Below are 24,606 nucleotides of genomic sequence, written 5' to 3' on the forward strand. Positions count from 1 at the left end.
GTAGAAAGTGTTCCAGAGTAGATAGTGTTCCAGACTAGAGAGTGTTCCAGACTAGAGAGTGTTCCAGAGTAGAGAGTGTTCCAGAGTAGAGAGTGTTCCAGAGTAGAGAGTGTTCCAGAGTAGACAGTGTTCCAGAGTAGAGAGTGTTCCAGAGTAGAGAGTGTTCCAGAGTAGAGAGTGGTCCAGAGTAGAGAGTGGTCCAGAGTAGAGAATGTTCCAGAGTAGAGAATGTTCCAGAGTAGAGAGTGTTCCAGAGTAGAGAATGTTCCAGAGTAGAGAGTGTTCCAGAGTAGAGAGTGTTCCAGAGTAGAGAGTGTTCCAGAGTAGAGAGTGTTCCAGAGTAGACAGTGTTCCAGAGTGAGAGAGTGTTCCAGAGTGAGAGAGTGTTCCAGAGTGAGAGAGTGTTCCAGAGTAGAGAGTGTTCCAGAGTAGAGAGTGTTCCAGAGTAGAGAGTGTTCCAGAGTAGAGAGTGTTCCAGAGTAGACAGTAATCCAGAGTAGAGAGTGTTCCAGAGTAGAGAGTGTTCCAGAGTAGAGAGTGTTCCAGAGTAGAGAATGTTCCAGAGTAGAGAGTGTTCCAGAGTAGAGAGTGTTCCAGAGTAGACAGTGTTCCAGAGTAGACAGTGTTCCAGAGTAGAGAGTGTTCCAGAGTAGAGAGTGTTCCAGAGTAGAGAGTGTTCCAGAGTAGAGAATGTTCCAGAGTAGAGAGTGTTCCAGAGTAGAGAGTGTTCCAGAGTAGAGAGTGTTCCATAGTGAGAGAGTGTTCCAGAGTAGAGAATGTTCCAGAGTAGAGAGTGTTCCAGAGTAGAGAGTGTTCCAGAGTAGAGAGTGTTCCAGAGTAGAGAGTGTTCCAGAGTAGAGAGTGTTCCATAGTGAGAGAGTGTTCCAGAGTAGAGAGTGTTCCAGAGTAGAGAGTGTTCCAGAGTAGAGAGTGTTCCAGAGTAGAGAGTGTTCTAGAGTAGAGAGTGTTCCAGAGTAGAGAGTGTTCCAGAGTAGACAGTGTTCCAGAGTGAGAGTGTGTTCCAGAGTAGACAGTGTTCCAGAGTGAGAGAGTGTTCCAGACTAGAGAGTGTTCCAGAGTAGAGAGTGTTCCAGAGTAGAGAGTGTTCCAGAGTAGAGAGTGTTCCAGAGTAGAGAGTGTTCCAGAGTAGAGAGTTTTCCAGAGTAGAGAGTGTTCCAGAGTAGAGAGTGTTCCAGAGTGAGAGAGTGTTCCAGAGTAGACAGTGTTCCAGAGTAGACAGTGTTCCAGAGTAGACAGTGTTCCAGAGTAGACAGTGTTCCAGAGTAGAGAGTGTTCCAGAATAGACAGTGTTCCAGAGTGAGAGAGTGTTCCAGAGTAGAGAGTGTTCAATGGTAGAGAGTGTTCAATGGTAGAGAGTGTTCCAGAGTAGAGAGTGTTCCAGAGTAGAGAATGTTCCAGAGTAGAGAGTGTTCCAGGGTAGAGAGTGTTCCATGGTAGAGAGTGTTCCAGAGTAGAGAGTGTTCCAGAGTAGAGAATGTTCCAGAGTAGAGAGTGTTCCAGAGTAGAGAGTGTTTCACAATATGCCATGGCCGTCTCAGTAACCAGGTCTCAACCCAATTTAACACTTATGGGAGATTCTGGAGAGTTGTAGAATGTATGCCAAGGCACATTTGTATTAATATAGTTGATGATATTGTTATGTGTATTAATATAGTTTATATAGTTGATGATATTGTTATGTATATTAATATAGTTGTCACGGATTCTGCCGAGGCTGCTCCTCCTCCTTGCTCGGGCAGGCTTCGGCGTTCGCCGTCCCCGGAGTACTAGCTGCCACCGTTAGATGTTTCAGGGTTTGATTGCTTTTGTCTGTCTATTGCACCTGTGTCCGTTTGTGTCTGATTATGTGTCCTATAAGTTGCCTGTTTTGTGTTGGTTAGTTTGTGTGTTGTTATTCGCCTGTCCGTTACTGCTGCGTGTTTTCTCTGTTTGTTGTTTTTGTAGTTTATGCACACTTTGCGTAATCGCTCGCCTCTGTTTGATGTTGAGGCCGTTGATTTGTATTGTGCCTTGTGTTGCACTAGTAAACTTTGTTGGACTAAGCTTCGGTGTCCTGCACCTGACTCCCACTCCACATTTACCTCAGCCATTGACAGAACAACACACCATATGGAGTCAGCAGGAGTAGCGGCGGCACCCAAGTCGCTGGAGGATCGGATCAGCGACCAAGACACCATGATCCGGCAACTTGGGGCCGCCATGAACGAGGTGTCCAACACTCTGCGCCGTTTGGTTACGGAAGAGGTGCCCACGCCTTCGCACACCTTACCATCACCATCGGCCAGTCCTCCTCTCCCAGCACCGGAACCCAGTGGCATTCGGCTCTCGCTCCCGAGGGCATATGATGGTTCTGCAGCCGGGTGTCAGGGGTTCCTCCTGCAGGTGGAACTCTACATGGCCACCATACACCCGGCGCCCTCGGGATACGAGAGCGTCTCCGCCCTCGTCTCCTGTCTATCCGGCAAGGCGTTGGAGTGGGCCAACGCCGAATGGAGGGGAATAGACGCCGCCACCAACACCTTCGCGGAGTTCTCCCGCCGCTTCAGGGCTGTGTTCGATCATCCACCTGAGGGGAAGGCGGCGGGGGAGCGTCTGTTCCACCTCCGACAGGGGAAGAGGAGTGCATTGGAGTTCGCCCTGGAGTTCCGGACTCTAGCGGCGGATGCTGGGTGGAATGAGAGGGCCCTCATCGACTTGTATGTCAAGGCAGAGAAATGCTTGTTCTTCCAGGAGTCCGTCTCCTTTTTGGGTTATCGGTTGTCCGCGTCTGGTGTGAAGATAGAGGTTGACCGTGTGTCGGCCGTGCGTAATTGGCAAACTCCAACCACTGTAAAAGAGGTGCAGCAGTTTTTGGGTTTGGCTAATTACTACCGGAGGTTTATCCGGGGCTTTGGACAGGTGGCAGCTCCCATTACGTCCCTGCTAAAGGGGGGTCCGGTGCGTTTGCAGTGGTCAGCTGAGGCGAACAGGGCATTTTGTAAACTTAAGAACCTGTTCACTTCAGCTCCGGTGCTGGCGCATCCTGACCCCGCTTTACCATTCCAAGTTGAGGTAGACGCGTCCGAGGCCGGTATTGGAGCAGTCCTGTCGCAACTGTCTGGCACGCCACCTAAACTCCGCCCCTGTGCGTTCTATTCTAAGAAGCTCAGCCCGGCGGAGCGCAATTATTACGTAGGGGACAGGGAGCTGTTAGCTGTAGTCCAGGCCCTAAAGGTGTGGAGGCATTGGCTTGAGGGGGCTCAACACCCTTTCCTCATTCTGACTGACCACCGTAACCTGGAGTACATCTGGGCAGCTAGGAGATTGAACCCTTGTCAGGCTAGGTGGAACATGTTCCTGACCCGGTTTGTTTTTAAGATCATATACATCCCAGGGTCCCAGAACAGTAAGGCAGACGCCCTGTCCCGGCGGTATGACACAGAGGAGAGGTCCATTGAGCCTACTCCCATACTTCCGGAGTCTTGTCTGGTGGCTCCGGTGGTGTGGGAGGTCGATGCGGAGATCGAGCGGGCACTGCGTACCGACCCTACTCCCCCAGAGTGTCCGGTGGGGTGGACGTACGTTCCGCTCGAGGTTCGTGACCGCCTTATTTATTGGGCTCATACATCACCCTCCTCTGGACATCCAGGTATTGGCCGGACAGTGCACTGCCTTAGCGCGAAATAGTGGTGGCCAACGTTAGCTAGGGATGTGAGGGTTTATGTCTCCTCCTGCTCGGTGTGCGCCCAGTGTAAGGCGCCTAGACATCTGCCCAGGGGAAAGTTAGATCCCCTGCCCGTTCCACAACGACCATGGTCCCACCTCTCGGTGGATTTTGTGACAGACCTTCCCCCCTCCCAGAGGAATACCACTATTTTGGTCGTTGTGGATCGGTTTTCTAAGGCCTGTCGTCTCCTCCCAATGCCGGGTCTCCCTACTGCCCTACAGACCGCTGAGGCCCTATTTACCCACGTTTTCCGGCACTATGGGGTGCCCGAGGATATAGTGTCTGACCGAGGTCCCCAGTTCACCTCCAGAGTCTGGGGGGGCGTTCATGGAACGCTTGGGGGTCTCGGTGAGCCTTACCTCGGGTTACCACCCAGAGAGCAATGGGCAGGTAGAACGAGTCAACCAGGATGTGGGTAGGTTTCTGAGGTCCTATTGCCAGGGTCGGCCGGAGGAGTGGTCAAGGTATATCCCATGGGCAGAGATGGCACAGAACTCTCTCCGCCACTCCTCCACTAATCTAACCCCTTTCCAGTGTGTGTTGGGGTATCAGCCGGTTCTGGCACCATGGCACGAGAGCCAGATCGAGGCCCCTGCGGTGGACGAATGGATTCGGCGCTCGGAGGAGACGTGGAACGCTGCTCATGTCCATCTGCAGCGGGCCATCCGTCGACAGAAGGCGAGCGCCGATCGCCACCGCAGTGAGGGTCCGGTGTACGCACCGGGAGATCGAGTCTGGCTCTCGACTCGAAACCTGCCCCTCCGCCTGCCCTGCCGGAAGCTGGGTCGGCGGTTTGTGGGGCCCTTTAAATTCCTGAGGAGATTGAATGAGGTGTGTTACAGGTTACAACTGCCTATTGATTATAAGAATATTAACCCCTCGTTCCATGTGTCTCTTCTCAGGCCGGTGGTAGCTGGTCCACTCCAGGAAGGTGAGATAGGAGAGACCCCTCCGCCCCCTCTGGACATCGAGGAAGCTCCGGCGTACACGGTCAGGACCATCTTGGACTCGAGACGTCAGATGGGGGGTCTCCAGTATCTCGTGGAGTGGGAGGGGTACGGTCCAGAGGAACGGTGCTGGGTGCCTAGGAGGGATATCCTAGATCCATCTCTCCTGACTGAGTTCCACCGTGGTCATCCCACGCGCCCGGCTCCGCGTCCTCCTGGTCGTCCCCGAGGCCGGGGTAGGTGCACGGCTGGAGCCGCGCGTCAAGTGGGGGGTACTGTCACGGATTCTGCCGAGGCTGCTCCTCCTCCTTGCTCGGGCAGGCTTCGGCGTTCGCCGTCCCCGGAGTACTAGCTGCCACCATTAGATGTTTCAGGGTTTGATTGCTTTTGTCTGTCTATTGCACCTGTGTCCATTTGTGTCTGATTATGTGTCCTATAAGTTGCCTGTTTTGTGTTGGTTAGTTTGTGTGTTGTTATTCGCCTGTCCGTTACTGCTGCGTGTTTTCTCTGTTTGTTGTTTTTGTAGTTTACGCACAGTTTGCGTAATCGCTCGCCTCTGTTTGATGTTGAGGCCGTTGATTTGTATTGTGCCTTGTGTTGCACTAGTAAACTTTGTTGGACTAAGCTTCGGTGTCCTGCGCCTGACTCCCACACCACATTTACCTCAGCCATTGACAATAGTTGATGATATTGTTATGTGTATTTATATAGTTGATGATATTGTTATGTGTATTCATATAGTTGATGATATTGTTATGTGTATTAATGCAGTTGATGATATTGTTATGTGAATTAATATAGTTGATGATATTGTTATGTGTATCAATATAGTTGATGATATTGTTATGTGTATTCATATAGTTGATGATATTGTTATGTGTATTAATATAGTTGATGATATGTTTTGTGGACAGTGTTATAATAGGCCTACACTGCTTAAAATGTTTTCGATATAAATTAGATGCGTGGGGTGAATTCGTTCGGTTTCCATCTGTGTGCCCCAGGGTGATCGCTCCTACACTATCTAGAATCTAAAAGGGTTCTTTGGCTGTCCCCATAGGAGCACCCTTAGTAGAACCCTTTTTGGTACTAGGTAGAACCCTTTTTTGTTCTATGAAGAATCCTTTCCACAGAGGGTTCTACATGGAAGCCAGAAGGGTTTTACCTGGAACCCAAAAGCGTTCTCCTGTGGGGACAGCCAGAGGACCCTTTTGGAACTCTTTTTTCTAAGAGTGTACTGTATCATAGGTCTATAGACTTGTCTTCTCAAAACAGGCTTAAAACACAACAAGCAACTAACATTTTATCTTTCTAATCTACTGTTAGCTCTTTTCACTCAGGAAGGCATGTTGTGTGAAAGAGAGACAAATAAATATTGTGGAAAGGCTGTGTGTTCATTAGTGCCCACCGTAGCAAAACGTTTGGCAACAGAAACCGTTTAGGTCACGTTGTACAGCGTTTGGAGTAAACTGTTTATGCAACATTTTAAAACTGTTGGCTGCGGTGTAAACTAATGAATACGACCCAGGTTGTAGCCTACAACTCGGCTGTTGATGTCTGCCTCATGCTGTAACCTGAACTTAGCCTGAGGGGTGGACTATGATGCCAGCTAGATATACTGTTTTTTCAAAGCTTATCTAGATTTCAGTTAGCTTCACATTCCAGATCAGACTTCACCCATAAGAATACACAGAGTGCTAGTCATCAGGAAGGTGCTCTTTCAGCAGAACTGAAAATATCTCAATGACTTGACATGTTCTGTTTGTGAATTCAGGCTACAAGGTAAGAATCTTTCCAGGGATTATTATAAAGTGTGTAGAGAAATTAAATGTATGGTGTAATTTTAGTACAGTGAATGGAAGTAAAACACTCAGACCTAACAGTCGACTTCTACTGACACAGTTACGTGTCAGTTTAATCATACAAAATGGCGCTAACTGAACATGGGCAAGTCAAATTCAATATGTGTATATATTATAGTTCTACATTTAACATTTGATATGATAAATGTAATTTTATCATAATTCTACTATATTGTAGTGATCCTCGCTAAATGAGCCACGTCACAATTCCAACCAAGTAACCCAATTGGCACCAATGGTGCGATGTGTAGGATGTTTGCCTTTTACACATGCAACCTGGGTTCGCTTCCCTGCCCCGCTGTTTGCTACATTGGTGTCAGAAGTAGTATGGTGTCTGTGAGGCCGTCAGAATTTATGGCCCGGACATGTGAGGGGTCTGAGTACTCGAAGCACAGGACTTTTGTAGGGGACAGTGTGAGTCAGGTTACAATTCCCATTTCTGCGATGCGTAGGGTGTTTTTGCCTTTTTTCGCCAGTGACCTGGGTTTACCGCCCTGCCCGCTGTTTTCTACACTATTGATATCATAATCTTCCCGACATCGTTTGGACACACCTACTCATTCAAGGGTTTTTCTTTATTTTTACTAATTTTTACGTTGTAGAATATTAGTGAAGACATTAAAACTATAAAATAACACATATGGAATCATGTAGTAACCAAAAAAGTGTTAAACAAATCAAAATCTATTTTATATTAGAGATTCTTAAAATAGCCACCCTTTGCCTTGATGACAGCTTTGCACACTCTTGGCATTCTCTCAACCAGCTTCATGAGGTAGTCACCTGGATTGCATTTCAATTAACAGGTGTGCCTTCTTAAAAGTTAATTTGTGGAATTTCTTTCCTTCTTAATGCGTTTGAGCCAATCAGTTGTGTTGTGACAAGGTAGGGGGGTATACAGAAGATAGCCCTATTTGGTAAAAGACCAAGTCCATATTACAGCAAGAACAGCTCAAAAAAGCAAAAAGAAATGACAGTCCATCATTATTTTAAGTCATAAAGGTCAGTCAATATGGAACATTTCAAGAACTTTGAGAGTTTCTTCAAGTGCAGTCGCAAAAACCATCAAGCGCTATGATGAAACTGGCTCTCATTAGGACCACAACAGGAATGGAAGACTCAGAGTTACCTCTGCTGCAGAGGATACGTTCATTAGAGTTACCAGCCAGAAATTGCAGCCCAAATAAATGCTTCACAGAGTTCAAGTAACAGACACATCTCAACATCAACTGTTCAGAGGAGACTGTGCGAATCAGGCCTTCATGGTCGAATTGCTGCAAAGAAACCACCACTAAAGGACACCAATAATAAGAAGAGACTTGCTTGGGCCAAGAAACGTGAGCAATGGACTTTAGAACGGTGCAAATTTGTCCTTTGGTCTGGAGTCCAAATTTGAGATTTATGGTTCCAACCGCTGTGTCTTTGTGAGACGCGGTGTGGGTCTCTGCATGTGTATTTCCCACAGTAAAGGATGGAGGAGGAGGTGTTATGGTGTGGTGGTGCTTTGCTGGTGATACTGTGATTTATTTAGAATTCAAGGCACACTTAATCAGCATGGCTACCACTGCATTCTGCAGCGATACGCCATCCCATCTGGTTTGGGCTTAGTGGGACTATCATTGGTTTTTCAGCAGGACAATTACCCAACACACCTCCAGGCTGTGTATATTATATATTATAAGGGCTATTTTACCAAGAAGGAGAGTGATGGAGTGCTGCATCAGATGACCTGGCCTCAACAATTCCCTGACCTCAACCGAATTGAGAAGGTTTGGGATGAGTCGGACCGCAGAGTGAAGGCAAAGCAGCCAACAAGTGCTCAGCATATGTGGGAACTCCTTCAAGACTGTTGGAAAAGCATTCCAGGTGAAGCTGGTTGAGAGAATGCCAATAGTGTGCAAAGCTGTCATCAAGGCAAAGTGTGGCTATTTAAAGAAACTCAAATATAACATATATTTTGATTTGTTTAACACTTTTTTGGTTACTACATGATTCCATATGTGTTATTTCATAGTTTTGATGTCTTCACTATTATTCTACAATGTAGAAAATAGTAAAAAATAAAGAAACAATGGTTTTGGGAAACAGCTTGGAGATTTAACAATACTCCTACAAAGGTTCTACCGATTAACTTAGCCTTCAGGTGCTTTTGGGAAACCGGGCCCAGGTGGTCTCTTTAGGAAATGTTGTGAAAATATTTGGCCTAGGCTACATGCCCTGTTATTTGGACTTAAAACCGATTTGTAGGTGATCAATCCTGCTACTGATAGCCTATGTGAACTGATATGAACAGGTTTAGGCTGGTCATCTAGGATATGTAGGCTATAGCTGAGGTATAGACCTCCATCTGTATCAGGACTAGGCTCCTGCTACTGTTACTGTTATAACGTTACGGGAACTGATCTGAACAGGTTTAGGCTGGTCATCTAGGATATGTAGGCTACATCTGAAGTACAGTACCAGTCAAAAGTTTGGACACACCTACTCATTCCAGGATTTTTCTTTATTTTTACTGTTTTCTACATTGTAGAATAATAGTGAAGACATCAAAACTATGAAATAACACATACACATATTGCTCATGCCTAGGCTACATGCTCTGTCCTGCTACTGGTAGGCCTGTAACGTTATGGGAACTGATCTAAACAGGTTTAGGCTGGTCATCTAGGATATGTAGGCTATAGCTGAGGTATATACCTCCATCTGCATATCACTATCAAACCTCTGTTATATATTATAACCTAGCCTACTTTACATAATATAAATATCCTACTTGTTGCAAAAATACTTTCTGAATGTATCAATGATTTCCCCTCAGATCAATCATGCCTGTTTTAGCCCTTCTGTCTACATTCTCAGATACGTTTAGAAAAGAACAGATTGAAAGAAATAGTCTACTTTTAATAAATACACATTAGCCTGAGAGAGTGGAAGGGCTGAGAGGAATGTGGCCTTGTGTTGCTGCACTGTTTATAACTACCTAAACAAACAGGGAGATGAGGTGAAAAATATCAGTCACGACTACATGTTGTTACAGGCTTTGGTATTTCCATTTATATTTTGAGGTTGGACGTTAGCACGTTGGCCGCACCTCTTGGCGCCACCTCAATACACAGTATGCTTATGCCTGTGCTGGCTTGTCATCTCTTTAGTCAGAAGGGTTCCATCTGTTATGTGATATTGAAGAGCAGCTGGCCCAGAGTTCTGGTTGGCCTTAGAGATGTTAGAAGACTGGCACCTCTTTGTAGCTCTGCTTCTTTAAGTTGATGAACAAAGTCTTTCTGTCTTGTATCTCCCAGGGTTTGGTCTGGTTTGGTTTGGTTTGGTCTGGTTTGGTCTGGTTTGGTCTGGTTTGGTTTGGTCTGGTTTAGTCTGGTTTGGTCTGGTTTGGTCTGGTTTGGTCTGGTTTGGTCTGGTCTGGTTTGGTTGGTTTGGTTTGGTCTGGTTTGGTTTGTTTTGTTCTGGTTTGGTTTGGTTTGGTCTGGTTTGGTCTGGTTTGGTCTGGTTTGGTCTGGTTTGGTCTGGTTTGGTCTGGTCTGGTTTGGTTGGTTTGGTTTGGTCTGGTTTGGTCTGGTTTGGTGTGATCTGGTTTGGTCTGGTTTGGTCTGGTTTGGTTTGGTTTGGTTTGGTTTGGTCTGGTTTGGTCTGGTTTGGTCTGGTATGTTGTGGTCTGGTTAGGCCTGGTTTGGTCTGGTTTGGTCTGGTTTGGTTTGGTTTGGTTTGGTTTGGTTTGGTCTGGTTTGGTCTGGTTTGGTCTGGTTTGGTCTGGTTTGGTCTGGTCTGGTTTGGTTGGTTTGGTTTGGTCTGGTTTGGTCTGGTTTGGTGTGGTCTGGTTTGGTCTGGTTTGGTTTGGTTTGGTTTGGTTTGGTTTGGTCTGGTTTGGTTTGGTCTGGTTTGGTCTGGTATGTTGTGGTCTGGTTAGGCCTGGTTTGGTCTGGTTTGGTCTGGTTTGGTTTGGTTTGGTTTGGTTTGGTCTGGTTTGGTCTGGTATGGTTTGGTCTGGTTTGGTCTGGTTTGGTCTGGTTTGGTGTGGTTTGGTTTGGTCTGGTTTGGTCTGGTGTGGTTTGGTTTGGTCTGGTTTGGTGTGGTCTGGTGTGGTCTGGTTTGGTTTGGTCTGGTTTGGTCTGGTTTGGTCTGGTTTGGTCTGGTTTGGTTTGGTCTGGTTTGGTCTGGTTTGGTCTGGTTTGGTTTGGTTTGCTCCACTTGTTTTTTTACTCCATATTGTAAGTTGGAGGGTTTTTATTTCAGATGTCCTCGTCTGGAGCCACTTCAATGGGCACTCATGGTGGGAGTCTTTTAGGTACCACTTTCTTGTTGCTAGTCAACATTCAGTGGACACTAGGGATTGGACGATTAAAACCGGAGGTCTGATGCACCGTTGCAGTTTTCAAAGCACTACTGATTGGACACAACGTATCAATGCTTGTATCAAAGTAACAATACTACGTGATGATGACGGTCGAAGCTTCGGACATCACACTACCATCTGACAGCTGTCAGAAGAGCACTGACCTCTGCTGGAAGCTTTGTGTTTTTATCTATACTGAACAAAAATATAAACGCAACATGTAAAGTGTTGGTCTCATGTTTCATGAGCTGAAATAAAAGATCCCAGAAATGTTCCATTCGCACAAAAAGCTTATTTCTCTCCAATTTTGTGAACAAATTTGTTAACATCCCTGTTAGTGAGCATTTATCAGTTGCCAAGATAATCCATCCACCAGACAGGGGTGGAATATCAAGAAGCTGATTAAACAGCATGATCATTACACAGGTACACCTTGTGCTGGGGACAATAAAAGGCCACTCGAAAATGTGCAGTTTTCTCACACAACACAATGCCACAGATGTCTCAGGTTTTGAGGGAGCGTGCCATTGGCATCCTGACAGCAGGAATGTCCACCAGAGCTGTTGCCAGATAATTGAATGTTAATTTCTCTACCATAAGCTGCCTCCAATGTCGTTTTAGAGAATTTGGCAGTACGTCCAACCGGCCTCACAAAATGCGAGAGATCTCACTGATTTCTCCCTGGTGCCAGTGCTTTTTTTTTTAGATGTAAAGTCTCTTTCAAACACTGACCTCTACTGGACACCTTATTTACACATTTAGTTTGATGTCTTCCAGTTTGTAGCCCCTGAATGGGAGCTCAGCAGGTAGGGACGGGAATTGGGATTTCCCATTGTTGTTTAAATAATGTGTTTTATTTAGTGTAACCTATGATAATCTTCTGTATTTAGTATCCTAAATAATACCACAGATGCATCGTTTTTGAAAACATAACTAACTAAATGTTGTTTATTAGTCCTCAAATCTATCCATTGCGTTTTCTTCAAAATTTGTTGAAAGCCCCAAAGCGTTCAGAAAGCCTCTGATTCCCATCACTATTTGACACCCCCATGAGTGTCTTTCAGAACCCCTCCTAAAACCACCTGTTTCGTTTTGGTTGTTGTTAGTGACTCTTTGTTAGTTCCTTCTACTGTTTGAGAGACAATGTTTTCTTTCTTACATTTACATTTACATTTTAGTCATTTAGCAGACGCTCTTATCCAGAGCGACTTACAGGAGCAATTAGGGTTAAGTGCCTTGCTCAAGGGCACATCGACAGATTTTTCACCTAGTCGGCTCGGGGATTAGAACCAGCGACCTTTCGGTTACTGGCACAACGCTCTTAACCACTAAGCTACCTGCCGCCCCGAGCCGTTGAGGAACGTAACAATGTTCATGTGAACAGCTAATCATGGCTACCCGGACTATTTGCACTGCCCCCCCACCCCATCCTTTTTGCGCTGCTGCTACTCTGTTAAGTATTTATGCATAGTCACTTTAACTCTACCCACATGTACATATTACCTCAGCTACCTCAACTAGCCGGTGCCCCCGCACATTGACTCTGCAACGGTACCCCCCTGTATATATAGCCTCCCTACTGTCACTTTATTTTACTGTATATATAGCCTCCCTACTGTCACTTTATTTTACTTCTGCTCTTTTTTTCTCAACACTTTTTTTGTTGTTGTTTTTATTCTTACTATTTTTTTTGTTTAAAATAAATGCACTGTTGGTTAAGGGCTGTAAGTAAGCATTTCACTGTAATGTCTGCACCTGTTGTATTCGGCGCATGTGACCAATAAAATTTGATTTGATTTGATTTGATTTGATTAAATTAAATCACCCGACTGTTTGGATGTGTCTGTTAGTAAATGTTTTATTTCTAAGAGATCATGAGTAAAAGAGAACAATGGACATTCTAGAATTAGTTGTCACTGTGTTCACCACAACCAACATGCTGCATCTCTGTTTAGGGGTCAGTGGTCTAAAATGAGTCTCTCTGGGGAGAGAGAGGAGGGGGGCCCTGCCTCTAAAATGAGTCTCTCTGGGGAGAGAGAGGAGGGGGGCCCTGCCTCTAAAATGAGTCTCTCTGGGGAACATGACACCAAAGCTAAGAGGTGAGATGACAATTTATGAAGAATTTATCATGTTTATTTCCAAATGCTATTTCCCCCAAAAAATCACATTTGTGTTTTTTTTAAATATAATTTATTACTAATATTACTTTTCTCAGATTTTTAATTCATAGATTTTAAATGTGTATGCATTTTTTTGTTGTTGTTTTCAAAACACTACATTTCCATTGTTTAGCTAGAATAAAATGTTTATATCCTGTATATATGACTGTGATATGTGGTTGTCTCACCTAGCTATCGTAAGATGAATGCACTTACAGATGCCATATCTTAATTTGACCCAGTTTCTCTCAGCAGGAAAATAATCCTGCAGCAACAGGAAATGTGAATTATTATGTGGATTATAATTAATGGACATTTTTTGTAGGGGTTGATTCATTTTTCATTATAGCAAAATAAGTCTGACATTTTGAAGTGGAAATTATAAACTTTAGAAGCCTTTTTAAACATTGAATACATTTCCAGCTGTGTGGGAAAATTCATTTTCAAATTTCAAATGTAAAAAAGAGAAAAGTAAAAAGAAAGTAAAGTAAAAGAGAACAATGGACATTCTAGAATGAGTTGTTACTGTGGTAACCACAACCAACATGCTGCATCTCTGTTTCGTTACTGTGGTAACCACAACCAACATGCTGCATCTCTGATTAGTTACTGTGGTAACCACAACCAACATGCTGCATCTCTGTTTAGGGGTCAGTGGTCTAAAATGAGTCTCTCTGGGGAGAGAGAGGAGAGGGGCCCTGTCTCTAAAATGAGTCTCTCTGGGGAGAGAGAGGAGGGGGGCCCTGCCTCTAAAATGAGTCTCTCTGGGGAGAGAGAGGAGGGGGGCCCTGCCTCTAAAATGAGTCTTTCTGGGGAGAGAGAGGAGTGGGGCCCTGCCTCTAAAATGAGTCTCTCTGGGGAACATGACACCAAAGCTAAGAGGTGAGATGACAATTTTATGAAGAATGTATTCATTTTATTTACAAAATAAATAGCTATCTTAAGATGAATGCACTTACTGTAAATCACTCTGGATTAGAGTATCTGCTAAATCAGGAGTTCTCAATCCGGGGTCAGCGGAGGTACTGCAGGGGTTCTGCAGCACCCTGACTGGACTCGTTGCAATGGAAGACATTTGATAGAATTTTCACAACACGACCACTTTGCCTACTCTTCATTATTGACTAATATAATGGAATGCATATTTCTTTAACCAATTCTGATGGTTGTTAGAAGCGGAATTTTGACAATATTACCATTATACCAACATACTCTTCACACCCGTTTAACAACTCTAAATAGCTTTGGCATCGTAGGCATCAATTCCCTTGCCAATAATGATGCCTACAACGTTGCATACAATGTTCACTTTCATCTAACACATATTTCGCCCTAGATGCCTTCAATTGCCCAATTTATTGCTAAATGGCATATTATTATTATTATTATTTATAGCCATGCCCAACTGACTTGCTGCATTATTCTATAGTATTATCAAGACACCTGCTGTTAACTCTTAACTGGTTAGGACAGCTCATGAGGTGTTCTAAATATCTGCCGACTAGGTGGGACTAGAGGCTTCATGCATAGCTTTAATTTATACCCATAAGAGTAAAATGTTTTTATTCTCAGCACTTATACGACCAATGTTCTACTCTGAGACACTTTGTGGATATGGGCCCAAATCTCAAAATATTGTTATAAAAAAACATAGAATATTTGTTATACATATACAAATAAATAAATGAATATTACTAATGTAAGCCACTGTAAAGACTGGGTTTAGTTTATTGTGTGTCTCTGCTCATGTCCGCGTTCTGGAACTGTCCGCGTCCCCGTACAGAACTGTCCGCGTCCACGTACGGTTTGGCGCCAAGCATATTGTCCAGTTACGCGCTGAGTGGTCTGAGGTGATGTTGGGGAACAACGACGGAGTTCGTTACAGTGTTGAGACACCGAAGTTTATTGTTCAATTTGCTTTTTTGCATAATGGTCAGTGACAGTATGAGTGTAGCCAGATCCTTTTCACTCGCTATTCTTGTTTAATTGTGTGGTTCACCGGATTCGTCATCATCCTCGAGACGAGGGACAGGCGAACGACCTGCTAGCTAGCCAAGCTAGTCGGTACAGCTAGCTAAGCTAGCTACTCTACCAGCAGCATCCTAGTTATCCTAGCTACCACTACATCATCACCGGCTGCCTGCATTTCTTGTGGACCGATGGAGCTCCCTGGTTGTTTCTTCCACCTGTTAAATACCGTGGAGGGCTTCTCCCTCTCTCGTTGACGGATGCTGGGTACCTACGCTCCCTCTGTCCGGTTCTCCTCTCTTCACTAGATGGACGGTAACTTTCGTGTTTAACCCCTCTGTGTCCAAGGACCAAAGTTTTGAATATTATTTTCGTTGCGCATCAAGCGAAATTTTTTACAACGTTTTTTTCTGATAAAGTTGTTAATTGCATCCGCCATGGAGCCCAGTTTCATAATATTACCTTCTGTCCCTGGTTATGAAGTAATCTCGAAACAGCAGGCCTTATGTTAGGTCATTTTTCACCCTACCAGCTCCTATTAGTTCTATTGAGCTCCGTGACACCGACTCGCCTTAAGAACGTTCTATTCCCAGCCCATTGTTCTGCGTCACAATGCCAGCTTCACTATTGTTATCAATGAGACCTGCCTGCGTTAACCCTGTAGGTTTACCTCAGGTAACTGATATTAACAAGGTTACGGCTACTTGGTGAGCGTTAACCCTGTAGGTTTACCTCAGGTAACTTATTATTAACAAGGTTACGGCTACTTGGTGTGCTCGCGCATACCTGAGTACACGTTGTGAGGCGATGGCTGGCGCATTGCCATCAAACATTAAACATTTTCTGGTTATGGTTAACCATATTTGTTTTAAGAAAAAAGTGTACAATCTAAATAAAACGCATGTCCCTGTCCTATTTTTCAAGATGTGGCCAATTAGAACAGCCAGAAGACCATTTTTTTGATGACTTGTTGTATCTATATGGCTGCTGGGTAATTTGATATGCATCGAAATCTTCGTTTGTAGGCATCGAATTGAGCGAATGGTGCGCAGGTTCACTGAGTTGCAAACCAAATGGGTATAACGGGGTGATTGTTGTCTAATCGGGTGGTCTAGCGCACTGATTTGTAGATCTGAAGCAGTTGCTACCTCAGATTATGAGCCTAGCAGGTGTCGTGAATTAGTTATGTAGTACCCACAGACGGCCACAGGGTGGAGCAAGAGAGCTATAAACCCATACTGTTTTTTGCCTCATAAACCCTAACAATCAATCAAATGTATTTATAAAGCCCTTTTTACACCAGCAGATGTCACAAAGTGCTATACAGAAACTCTTACCGTACTTATAACCTATTTTAGCCTTAACCCTAACCCCTAATCATAATTCTAGGGTAGGGTAAGGTAGAACATTTTTAGAAACTATTTTAGTAATAATATTATGTTAGTAAATACAATTATAGCACTAAATAGCATTTGTATTATTTTGTTAATCAAAACCTGTCTACGCATTTTGCTTTTTATTGTTATTTTATTATATGTATAATTGCAAGACAGAACACTTGATAAACAAGAAACATTAGATTTATTTTTCAAATGTGGTTTGAACTGGGTCCCTAGTAACCTCTATGTGAAAGTCTAGCAATTGGCGTGGGATAGGTGGGGCAGGTTTGAGACTGATCTAAGGAATTAACTAGAAAAATACACTTTATTTCTCAGCTGCCTCACCAATGTCTGTACGTGAATTAATAACTTTTAATTGCTAAATATTTCCAATAGAAAGCAGCATAAGACCACGAAGCATCAGTTATAGGCTACAAGCAGCAATATGATTGACATAAAATAGCATCTTTCAAAGCAGAATTACTTTCCCATTGTTCCTCAACTGTAGTGTATGATATACCTTTTTCTAGCTGAGTCTCTACTTTTATCCAATGTAAAAAAACACCATTTCAAATGTTGCTACATAAGATCGAATCGAGCCGGTCGGCCACATTTGACTGTGTAAAACCTAGCAGTACTACTTATTTCTCTGAGAGTGAGGAAGATATACATTATTACTGTGTAAAACGTAGCAGTACTACTTATTTCTCTGAGAGTGAGGCAGATATATATATTATTACTGTGTAAAACCTAGTAGTACTAATTATTTCTCTGAGAGTGAGGCAGATATATATTATTACTTTGTAAAATCTATTAGTACTTCTTATTTCTCTGAGAGTGAGGCAGATATATAACATTTTGCACAAAACATGATTATTTGTCTCTCTGAAATGAAACCATCAAGTGATAGATTTTAAACAAATACATGTCTGTCATTGAACAATCGCATGCCATGATTGGAAAGTGAAAAAACACCTATCTCTTTCATTTATTAATTTTTATTTAACCTTTATTTAACTAGGCAAGTCAGTTAAGAACAAATTCTTATTTACAATGACGGCCTACACCGGCCAATCCCGGACGACGCTGGGCCAATTGTGCCCGCCACTCGGGAACCCATCATTTCATAATTTCTTTAAACAATAAAATCTACATTACGAACATTTCTGAAAATGGATATATAGCGTTTTGGAATGAAACTATTGTTTCCCCATCTGATCTCAGAGTAGATGAGAGACGTAATGTTTGTCTCTGTTGTGTTGAAGTCCAATCAAGCAGGAGAGACCAGCCTCCCCTGTACCCAGCTGTGTGTCCATGAAGAGTGACAAGTCTATGGAACCTCCTATATACTTCAGAGAGGGAAACTTTTCTACTGAACAAAGGTAAGAAGAACTCATGGGTCATGGTCAGTGAGTTAAACAACACTGTCTCTAGTCATTTCTCCTCTCCCATTTTCCCATTTATTTTTGTTGTTTTCATAATCCATAGGCTAATACTTTTTTCCATTTTCATAGTCCTGAAACAATTTTAAACAAACACAACATTCCCTCCCTGTGTGTGTGTGTGTGTGTGTGTGTGTGTGTGTGTGTGTGTGTGTGCACTCCCTGGATAAGGAAATGTAATCTCATGTTTTGTCCACAGAAACCAACAGGAGAGATCAGAGTCAGAGATTCTCAGTGGTCAGTCTTCCCAGAGTCATCAAACAGACCTGGCCTCCATATTCAGTGTATGTGGTCCTGTTATGTACATTGTTTTTGTTTACCTCAAGTAAAGTTGATCTGTCAATCATTCATTAATGTGTTAATGAGAAAGCATTTCTTCTCTTGCTTAACTTATTTACTTTATTTATTTCAGTTGCTTGAAGAGAATATTATAACATTTGTGAAGAAGGAGCTGAAGATGTTCAAGAGGATTCTTAGTCCAGAACTCCCAGAAGGCTTTGAGAGTCAGAAGCAGGATAAGGAAGTGGTGGATGCTGAAGATGAGAAGCAGGAGAGCAGTGCCAGAGAGGGGGCTCTGAAGATCACACTGCACGTCCTGAGGAAGATGAACCAGAAGGAGCTTGCTGACACACTGGAGAAAAGTAAGAGCTGTCTGCCTCATGTTGAATGCTGTTTTAGAACAAACATTTAAAAGCTACAGCTAAAGTACAGCTAAAGTAGCTGTGTAACTCAATGATATTGTAGCAGCCTTAACACAACACCTAGTGACCTCATCAAGTAGCAGCAGGTGTCACACCCTGGCTCTGGGACTCATTATGTTGAGCCAGGGTGTGTTCATTTCTATGTGTGTATTTCTATGTTGGTGTTCATTCTAGTTTGTTGTATTCTATGTTTGCCTGAGTGACTCCCAATCAGAGGCAACGAGTGTCAGCTGTTGGCTGGATGTCTCTGATTGGGAGCCATATTTAAACTGTATGTTTTCCCTTTGTGGTTGTGGGTTTTTGTTCCGTGTTCGGTCATTGATACCGTGGACGTCACGAGTCGTGTTTTGTTTTGTTTCGTGCTTTAACTAATTAAAGTCATGTTTGTTCATCACGCTGCGCCTTGGTCTACTCCTTACCTCGACCTTGACAGCAGGGATGTGTTGTGGTGATTAATTTAGAGATAGAGAGAGAGAACCAATAATCCTATAATCAGTCACACCAGTCTGTAATGCATTATGAAATCATTTATACAGTCAGTTAAGAGAATAAAGTATTATAATTTAAAATGTTATAACAGTCCTAGAATACTGTAGGCATTAAAACATACGTAATACTAATATCCTCTGTGTTATTTCTAGATTCAGATGAGCTTGCTGTGATTTGCCAACGTGAACTCAAATCTAATCTAAAGAAGAAGTTTCAATGTGTATTTGAGGGGATCGCTAAACAAGGAAACCCAACACTTCTCAATAACATCTACACAGAGCTCTACATCACAGAGGGTGGAACAGGAGAGGTCAATAATGAACATGAGCTGAGACAGATTGAGACAACAACCAGGAAACAAGCAAGACCAGAGACTGCAGTCAAATGTAACGACATCTTCAGACCCTTAACTGGACAAGACAAACTTATCAGAACTGTGCTGACAAAGGGAGTCGCTGGCATTGGAAAAACAGTCTCTGTGCAGAAGTTCATTCTGGACTGGGCTGAAGGAAAAGCAAATCAGGATGTCCAATTTGTATTTTCATTCCCGTTTCGGGAGCTGAATTTGATGAAAAAGGAAAAACACACTTTCATTGAACTTCTCAATCACTTCTCAAAGGAAACCAAAGAATCAAGAATCTCCAACTATGACAAGTACAATGTTCTGTTCATCTTTGATGGTCTGGATGAGTGCCGACTGCCCTTAGACTTCCAGAAGAACAAGATCTGTTGTGACATCACAGAGTCAACCTCAGTGGATGTTCTGCTGACAAATCTCATCAAAGGAAATCTGCTTCCCTCTGCTCTCCTCTGGATAACTACCCGACCTGCAGCAGCGAATAAGATCCCTTCAGTGTGTGTTGACCAGGTGACAGAGGTACGAGGGTTCAATGACCCACAGAAGGAGGAGTACTTCAGGAAGAGATTCAGTGATGAGGACCTGGCCAGCAGAATCATCTCACACATAAAGACATCAAGGAGCCTCCACATCATGTGCCATATTCCAGTCTTCTGTTGGATTTCTGCAATAGTCCTTGAACACATGTTGAGTACAGACCAGAGAGAAGAGATGCCCAAGACTCTGACTGAGATGTACACACACCTTGTGGAGTTTCACACCAAACAGAAGAATGAAAAGTATCTTGGGAAAGAAGAGACAGGTCCACACTGGAATAAAGAGATCATTCTGTCACTGGGAAAATTGGCTTTTCAACAGCTTGTGAATGGCAATCTGATTTTCGATGAAGAAGACCTGAAAGAGGCTGGCATTGATGTCAATGAAGCCTCAGTGTACTCAGGATTGTGCACACAGATCTTTAAAGAGGAATGTGGGCTGTACCAGGACAAGGTGTACTGCTTCGTGCATCTGAGCATTCAGGAGTTTCTGGCTGCTGTATTTGTGTTCCTCTCATTCTTCAACAACAATGAGAATCTGTTGGCCGAACCGCAAGTTACTGAAGTTACTGTCTACAAGAGTGCTGTGGATAAAGCCTTACAAAGTGAGACAGGAAACCTGGACCTGTTCCTCCGCTTCCTTCTGGGCCTCTCACTGGAGTCCAATCAGAAGCACTTACGAGGTCTACTGACAAAGACAAGAAGCAGCTCACAGAGCCATGAAGAAACAGTCAAGTACATCAAGGAGAAGATCAGGGAGAATCCCTCTCCAGAGAGGTGCATCAATCTGTTCCACTGTCTGAATGAACTGAATGACCATTCTCTAGTGGAGGAGATCCAAAGATACCTGAGATCAGGAAGTCTCTCAGAAGAAGAACTGTCACCTGCACAGTGGTCAGCTCTGGTCTTTGTGTTGCTGACTTCAGAAAAGGAGCTGGATGTGTTTGACCTGAAGAAATACTCCAGATCAGAGGCAGGTCTTCTGAGGCTGCTGCCAGTGGTCAAAGCCTCCAGAGCTGCTCTGTGAGTACATAAAATGACATTTAAGTACTAATCATCAGGAAGAAATATTCAGTTTAGTGAAAAATATATATTATAATATGTATATAATATATTATATTATATTGAAAAACTTACTGAATCAATGCATTGATGTTCACATTAGTATAACAATATGACCATACAATTCTAGGAGACGGAAGATTAATCTATATGTTGTTTAAGAGAATAAACCAAATGCATCTGCCATTGTCCTTCTACACTACTGGTGTTAAATTAACAGTGTGTTTGTGAAATCATGATGATCTCTTTGCAGGCTGTCATTCTGTGGACTCACAGAGAAAGGCTGTGCTTCTCTGGTCTCAGCTCTGAAGTCAAACCCCTCACACCTGAGAGAGCTGGATCTGAGTAACAATGTCATGAAGGATACAGGAGTGAAGCTGCTCTCTGCTGTCCTTGGGAATCCCCACTGTAAACTGGAGACTCTGAGGTCAGTATTCCTGTAGTTGGTCAACAAGTGATAACTGTTCACCAGATCCACATGTGTTTACCAGACACACATAGTCCACACCATATGTGTTTGGACAGTGAAGCTTACAGTTTTAAATTTGGTGCTATGCTCCAGCATTTTGGATTTCAGATTGAATGTTTCATTATAGAATGTCACCTTTTATTTGATGTTAATGGTGAGAGGTTAGCATGTTTTGTTGTAGCCTCTGTAACTTTCTCACTCATTATTATTCATGATTCATTCATGATCTTTCTCAATCATGGCATCATTAGGATTCATTCAGTAGTGTTTAGAAACATGTTATCTACTCACAGAAAGAAAATTACTCAACACCAAAGAATAGCAGTGTGGTTTAAATATGATTTGACTCTTTACAGGCTGTCAGGCTGTCTATTCACAGAGGAAGGATGTGCTTCTCTGGTCTCAGCTCTGGAGTCAAACCCCTCACACCTGAGAGAGCTGGATCTGAGTAACAATGACCTGAAGGATTCGGGAGTGAAGCTGCTCTCTGCTGGACTGGGGAATCCCCACTGTAAACTGGAGACTCTGAGGTCAGTATTCCTGTATCACTCAATGAACACACACTCTTCACACACACAAGGATTAATTTTGTAGTGTTTAGAAACATGTTATCTACTGTTAATAATGATACATTAATTCATGTATATACAGTACCAGTCAAAAGTTTGGACACACCTACTCATTCAAGCGTTTGTCTTTATTTTTTCCATTGTAGAATAACAGTGAAGACATCAAAACTATGGAATAACAAATATGGAATAATGTAGTATCCAAAAAAGCGTTAAACAAATGAAAATATATTTTATATTTGAAATTCTTCAAATAGCCACCCTTTGTCTTGATGACAGCTTTGCACACTCTTGGCATTCTCTCAACCAGCTTCACCTGGAATGCAGTTCCCACATATGCTGAGCACTTGTTGGTTGCTTTTCCTTCACTCTGCCGTCCGACTCATCCCAAACCATCTCAATTGGGTTGAGGTCGGGTGATTATGGAGGCAAGGTCATCTGATGCAGCACTCAATCCCTCTCCTTACACAGTCTGGAAGTGTGTTGGGTCATTGTCCTGTTGAAAAACAAATGATAGTCCCACTAAGCCCAAATTAGATGGGATGGCTTATCGCTGCAGAATGCTGTGGTAGCCATGCTGGTTAAGTGTGCCTTGAATTCTAAATAAATCACAGACAGTGTCACTAGCAAAGCACCCCCACACCATAACACCTCCTCCTCCATGCTTTACGGTGGGAACTACACATGCCGAGATCATCCGTTCACCCACACTGCTTCTCACAAAGACACGGAATCTCAAATTTGGACTCCAGGCCAAAGGACAAATGTCCACCTGTGTAATGTCCATTGCTCGTGATTCTTGGCCCAAGCAGGTCTCTTCTTCTTATTGGTGTCCTTTAGTAGTGGTTTCTTTGCAGCAATTCAACCATGAAAGCCTGATTCACACAGTCACCTCTGAACAGTTGATGTTGAGCTGTGACTTGAACTCTGTGAAGAATTTATTTGGGCTGCAATTTCTGAGGCTGGTAACTCTGATGAACGTATCCTCTGCAGCAGAGGTAACTTTGGGTCTCCCATTCCTGTGGCGGTCCTCATGAGAGCCAGTTTCATCATAGCGCTTGATGTTTTTTGCGACTGCACTTGAAGAAACTTTCAAAGTTGTTGAAATGTTCCGTATTGACTGGCCGTCATGTCTTAAAGTAATGATGGACTGTCATTTCTCTTTGCTTATTTGAGCTGTTCTTGCCATAATATGGACTTGGTCTTTTACCAAATAGGGCTATCTTCTGTATACCCCCCTACCTTATCACAGCTCAAACACATTAAGAAGGAAATAAATTCAACAAATTAACTTTTAAGAAGGCACACCTGTTAATTGAAATGCATTCCAGGTGACTACCTCATGAAGCTGGTTGAGAGAATGCCAAGAGTGTGCAATGCTGTCATCAAGGCAAAGGGTGGCTGTTTGAAGAATCTCAAATATAAAATATATTTGGATTAATTTAACACTTTTTTGGTTACTACATGATTCCATATGTGTTATTTCATAGTGTTGATGTCTTCACTATTATTCTACAATGTAAAAAATAGTAAAAATAAAGAAAAACCCTTGAATGTGTAGGTGTGTTCAAACTTTTGACTGGTAGTGTATATATACATTATATACATATATGAATAGATATGGCAGGTTTCAGGACTCTGATGTATCTGAAATTGTTGAAAGAATATATTTTCAAACCAAAGAATAGCAGTGTGATTTTAATATGATTGTACTTTTGCAGGCTGTCACGCTGTCTAGTCACAGAGGAAGGATGTGCTTCTCTGGTCTCAGCTCTGAAGTCAAACCCCTCACACCTGAGAGAGCTGGATCTGAGTAACAACGACCTGAAGGATTCAGGAGTGAAGCTGCACTCTGCTGGACTGGGGAATCCCCACTGTAAACTGGAGACTCTGAGGTCAGTATTCCTGTAGTTGGTCAATAAGTGATAACTGTTCACCAGATCCACATGTGTTTACCAGGCACACATAGTCCACACCATATGTGTTTAGACAGTGAAGCTTACAGTTTTACATTTGGTGCTATGCTCCAGCATTTTGGATTTGAGATAGAATGTTTCATATTAGGTGACAATACAGAATGTCACATTTTATTTGAGAGTATTTTCATACATATCTGTGTTACTGTTTAAAAATGAAATGAAGCAGTTTACGTAACTAGTTCTCCCATTTGAAAAAGTCTTAATAATTTGGACATATTCACTTATATTGTATTAAAGTAGTCATAAGTTTAGTATTTGGTCCCATATTCCTTACCTGCAGTGATTACATCAAGCTCGTGATTCTACAAACTTGTTGAATACATTTGCAGTTTGTCTTGGTTTTGTTATAGATTATGTTTTTCCCAATAGAAACTGAATGGTGAATAATGTCCTGTCATTTTGGAGTCACTTCACTTGTATTGTCAGTAAGAATAGAATATGTTTCTGAACACTTCTACATTCATGTGGATGCTACCGTGATTATGAATAATCATGAATGAATCATGAATGATGATTAATGAGAAAGTTACAGAGGCACAAGGATAATACCCCCTCTGTTATTGGTAATGGTGAGAGGTTAGCATGTTTTGTTGTAGCCTCTGTAACTTTCT

The 24,606-nt window shown here is 43.0% G+C and overlaps 1 protein-coding gene across 1 annotated transcript in view; it reads left to right on the forward strand.

Annotated features, from left to right (window-relative positions):
• The first annotated feature begins 6,343 nt into the window (after positions 1 to 6,343).
• The window catches only part of LOC311117732 (NACHT, LRR and PYD domains-containing protein 6-like), a 62,278-nt gene continuing 44,015 nt past the window's right edge, over positions 6,344 to 24,606 (forward strand). The window contains exons 1-8 of the mRNA XM_084192654.1: positions 6,344 to 6,456; positions 12,840 to 12,983; positions 13,692 to 13,925; positions 17,656 to 17,772; positions 18,032 to 18,116; positions 18,245 to 18,473; positions 19,175 to 20,939; positions 21,232 to 21,405. Of these exons, the coding sequence (XP_084048780.1) occupies positions 12,856 to 12,983; positions 13,692 to 13,925; positions 17,656 to 17,772; positions 18,032 to 18,116; positions 18,245 to 18,473; positions 19,175 to 20,939; positions 21,232 to 21,405 (2,732 nt within the window). The 5' untranslated portion in view covers positions 6,344 to 6,456; positions 12,840 to 12,855. The remainder of the gene's footprint in view (positions 6,457 to 12,839; positions 12,984 to 13,691; positions 13,926 to 17,655; positions 17,773 to 18,031; positions 18,117 to 18,244; positions 18,474 to 19,174; positions 20,940 to 21,231; positions 21,406 to 24,606) is intronic.

The sequence above is a fragment of the Coregonus lavaretus genome (assembly GCF_964263955.1).
Source record: "Coregonus lavaretus genome assembly, contig: HAP1_SCAFFOLD_492, whole genome shotgun sequence".
NCBI lineage: Eukaryota > Metazoa > Chordata > Actinopteri > Salmoniformes > Salmonidae > Coregonus > Coregonus lavaretus.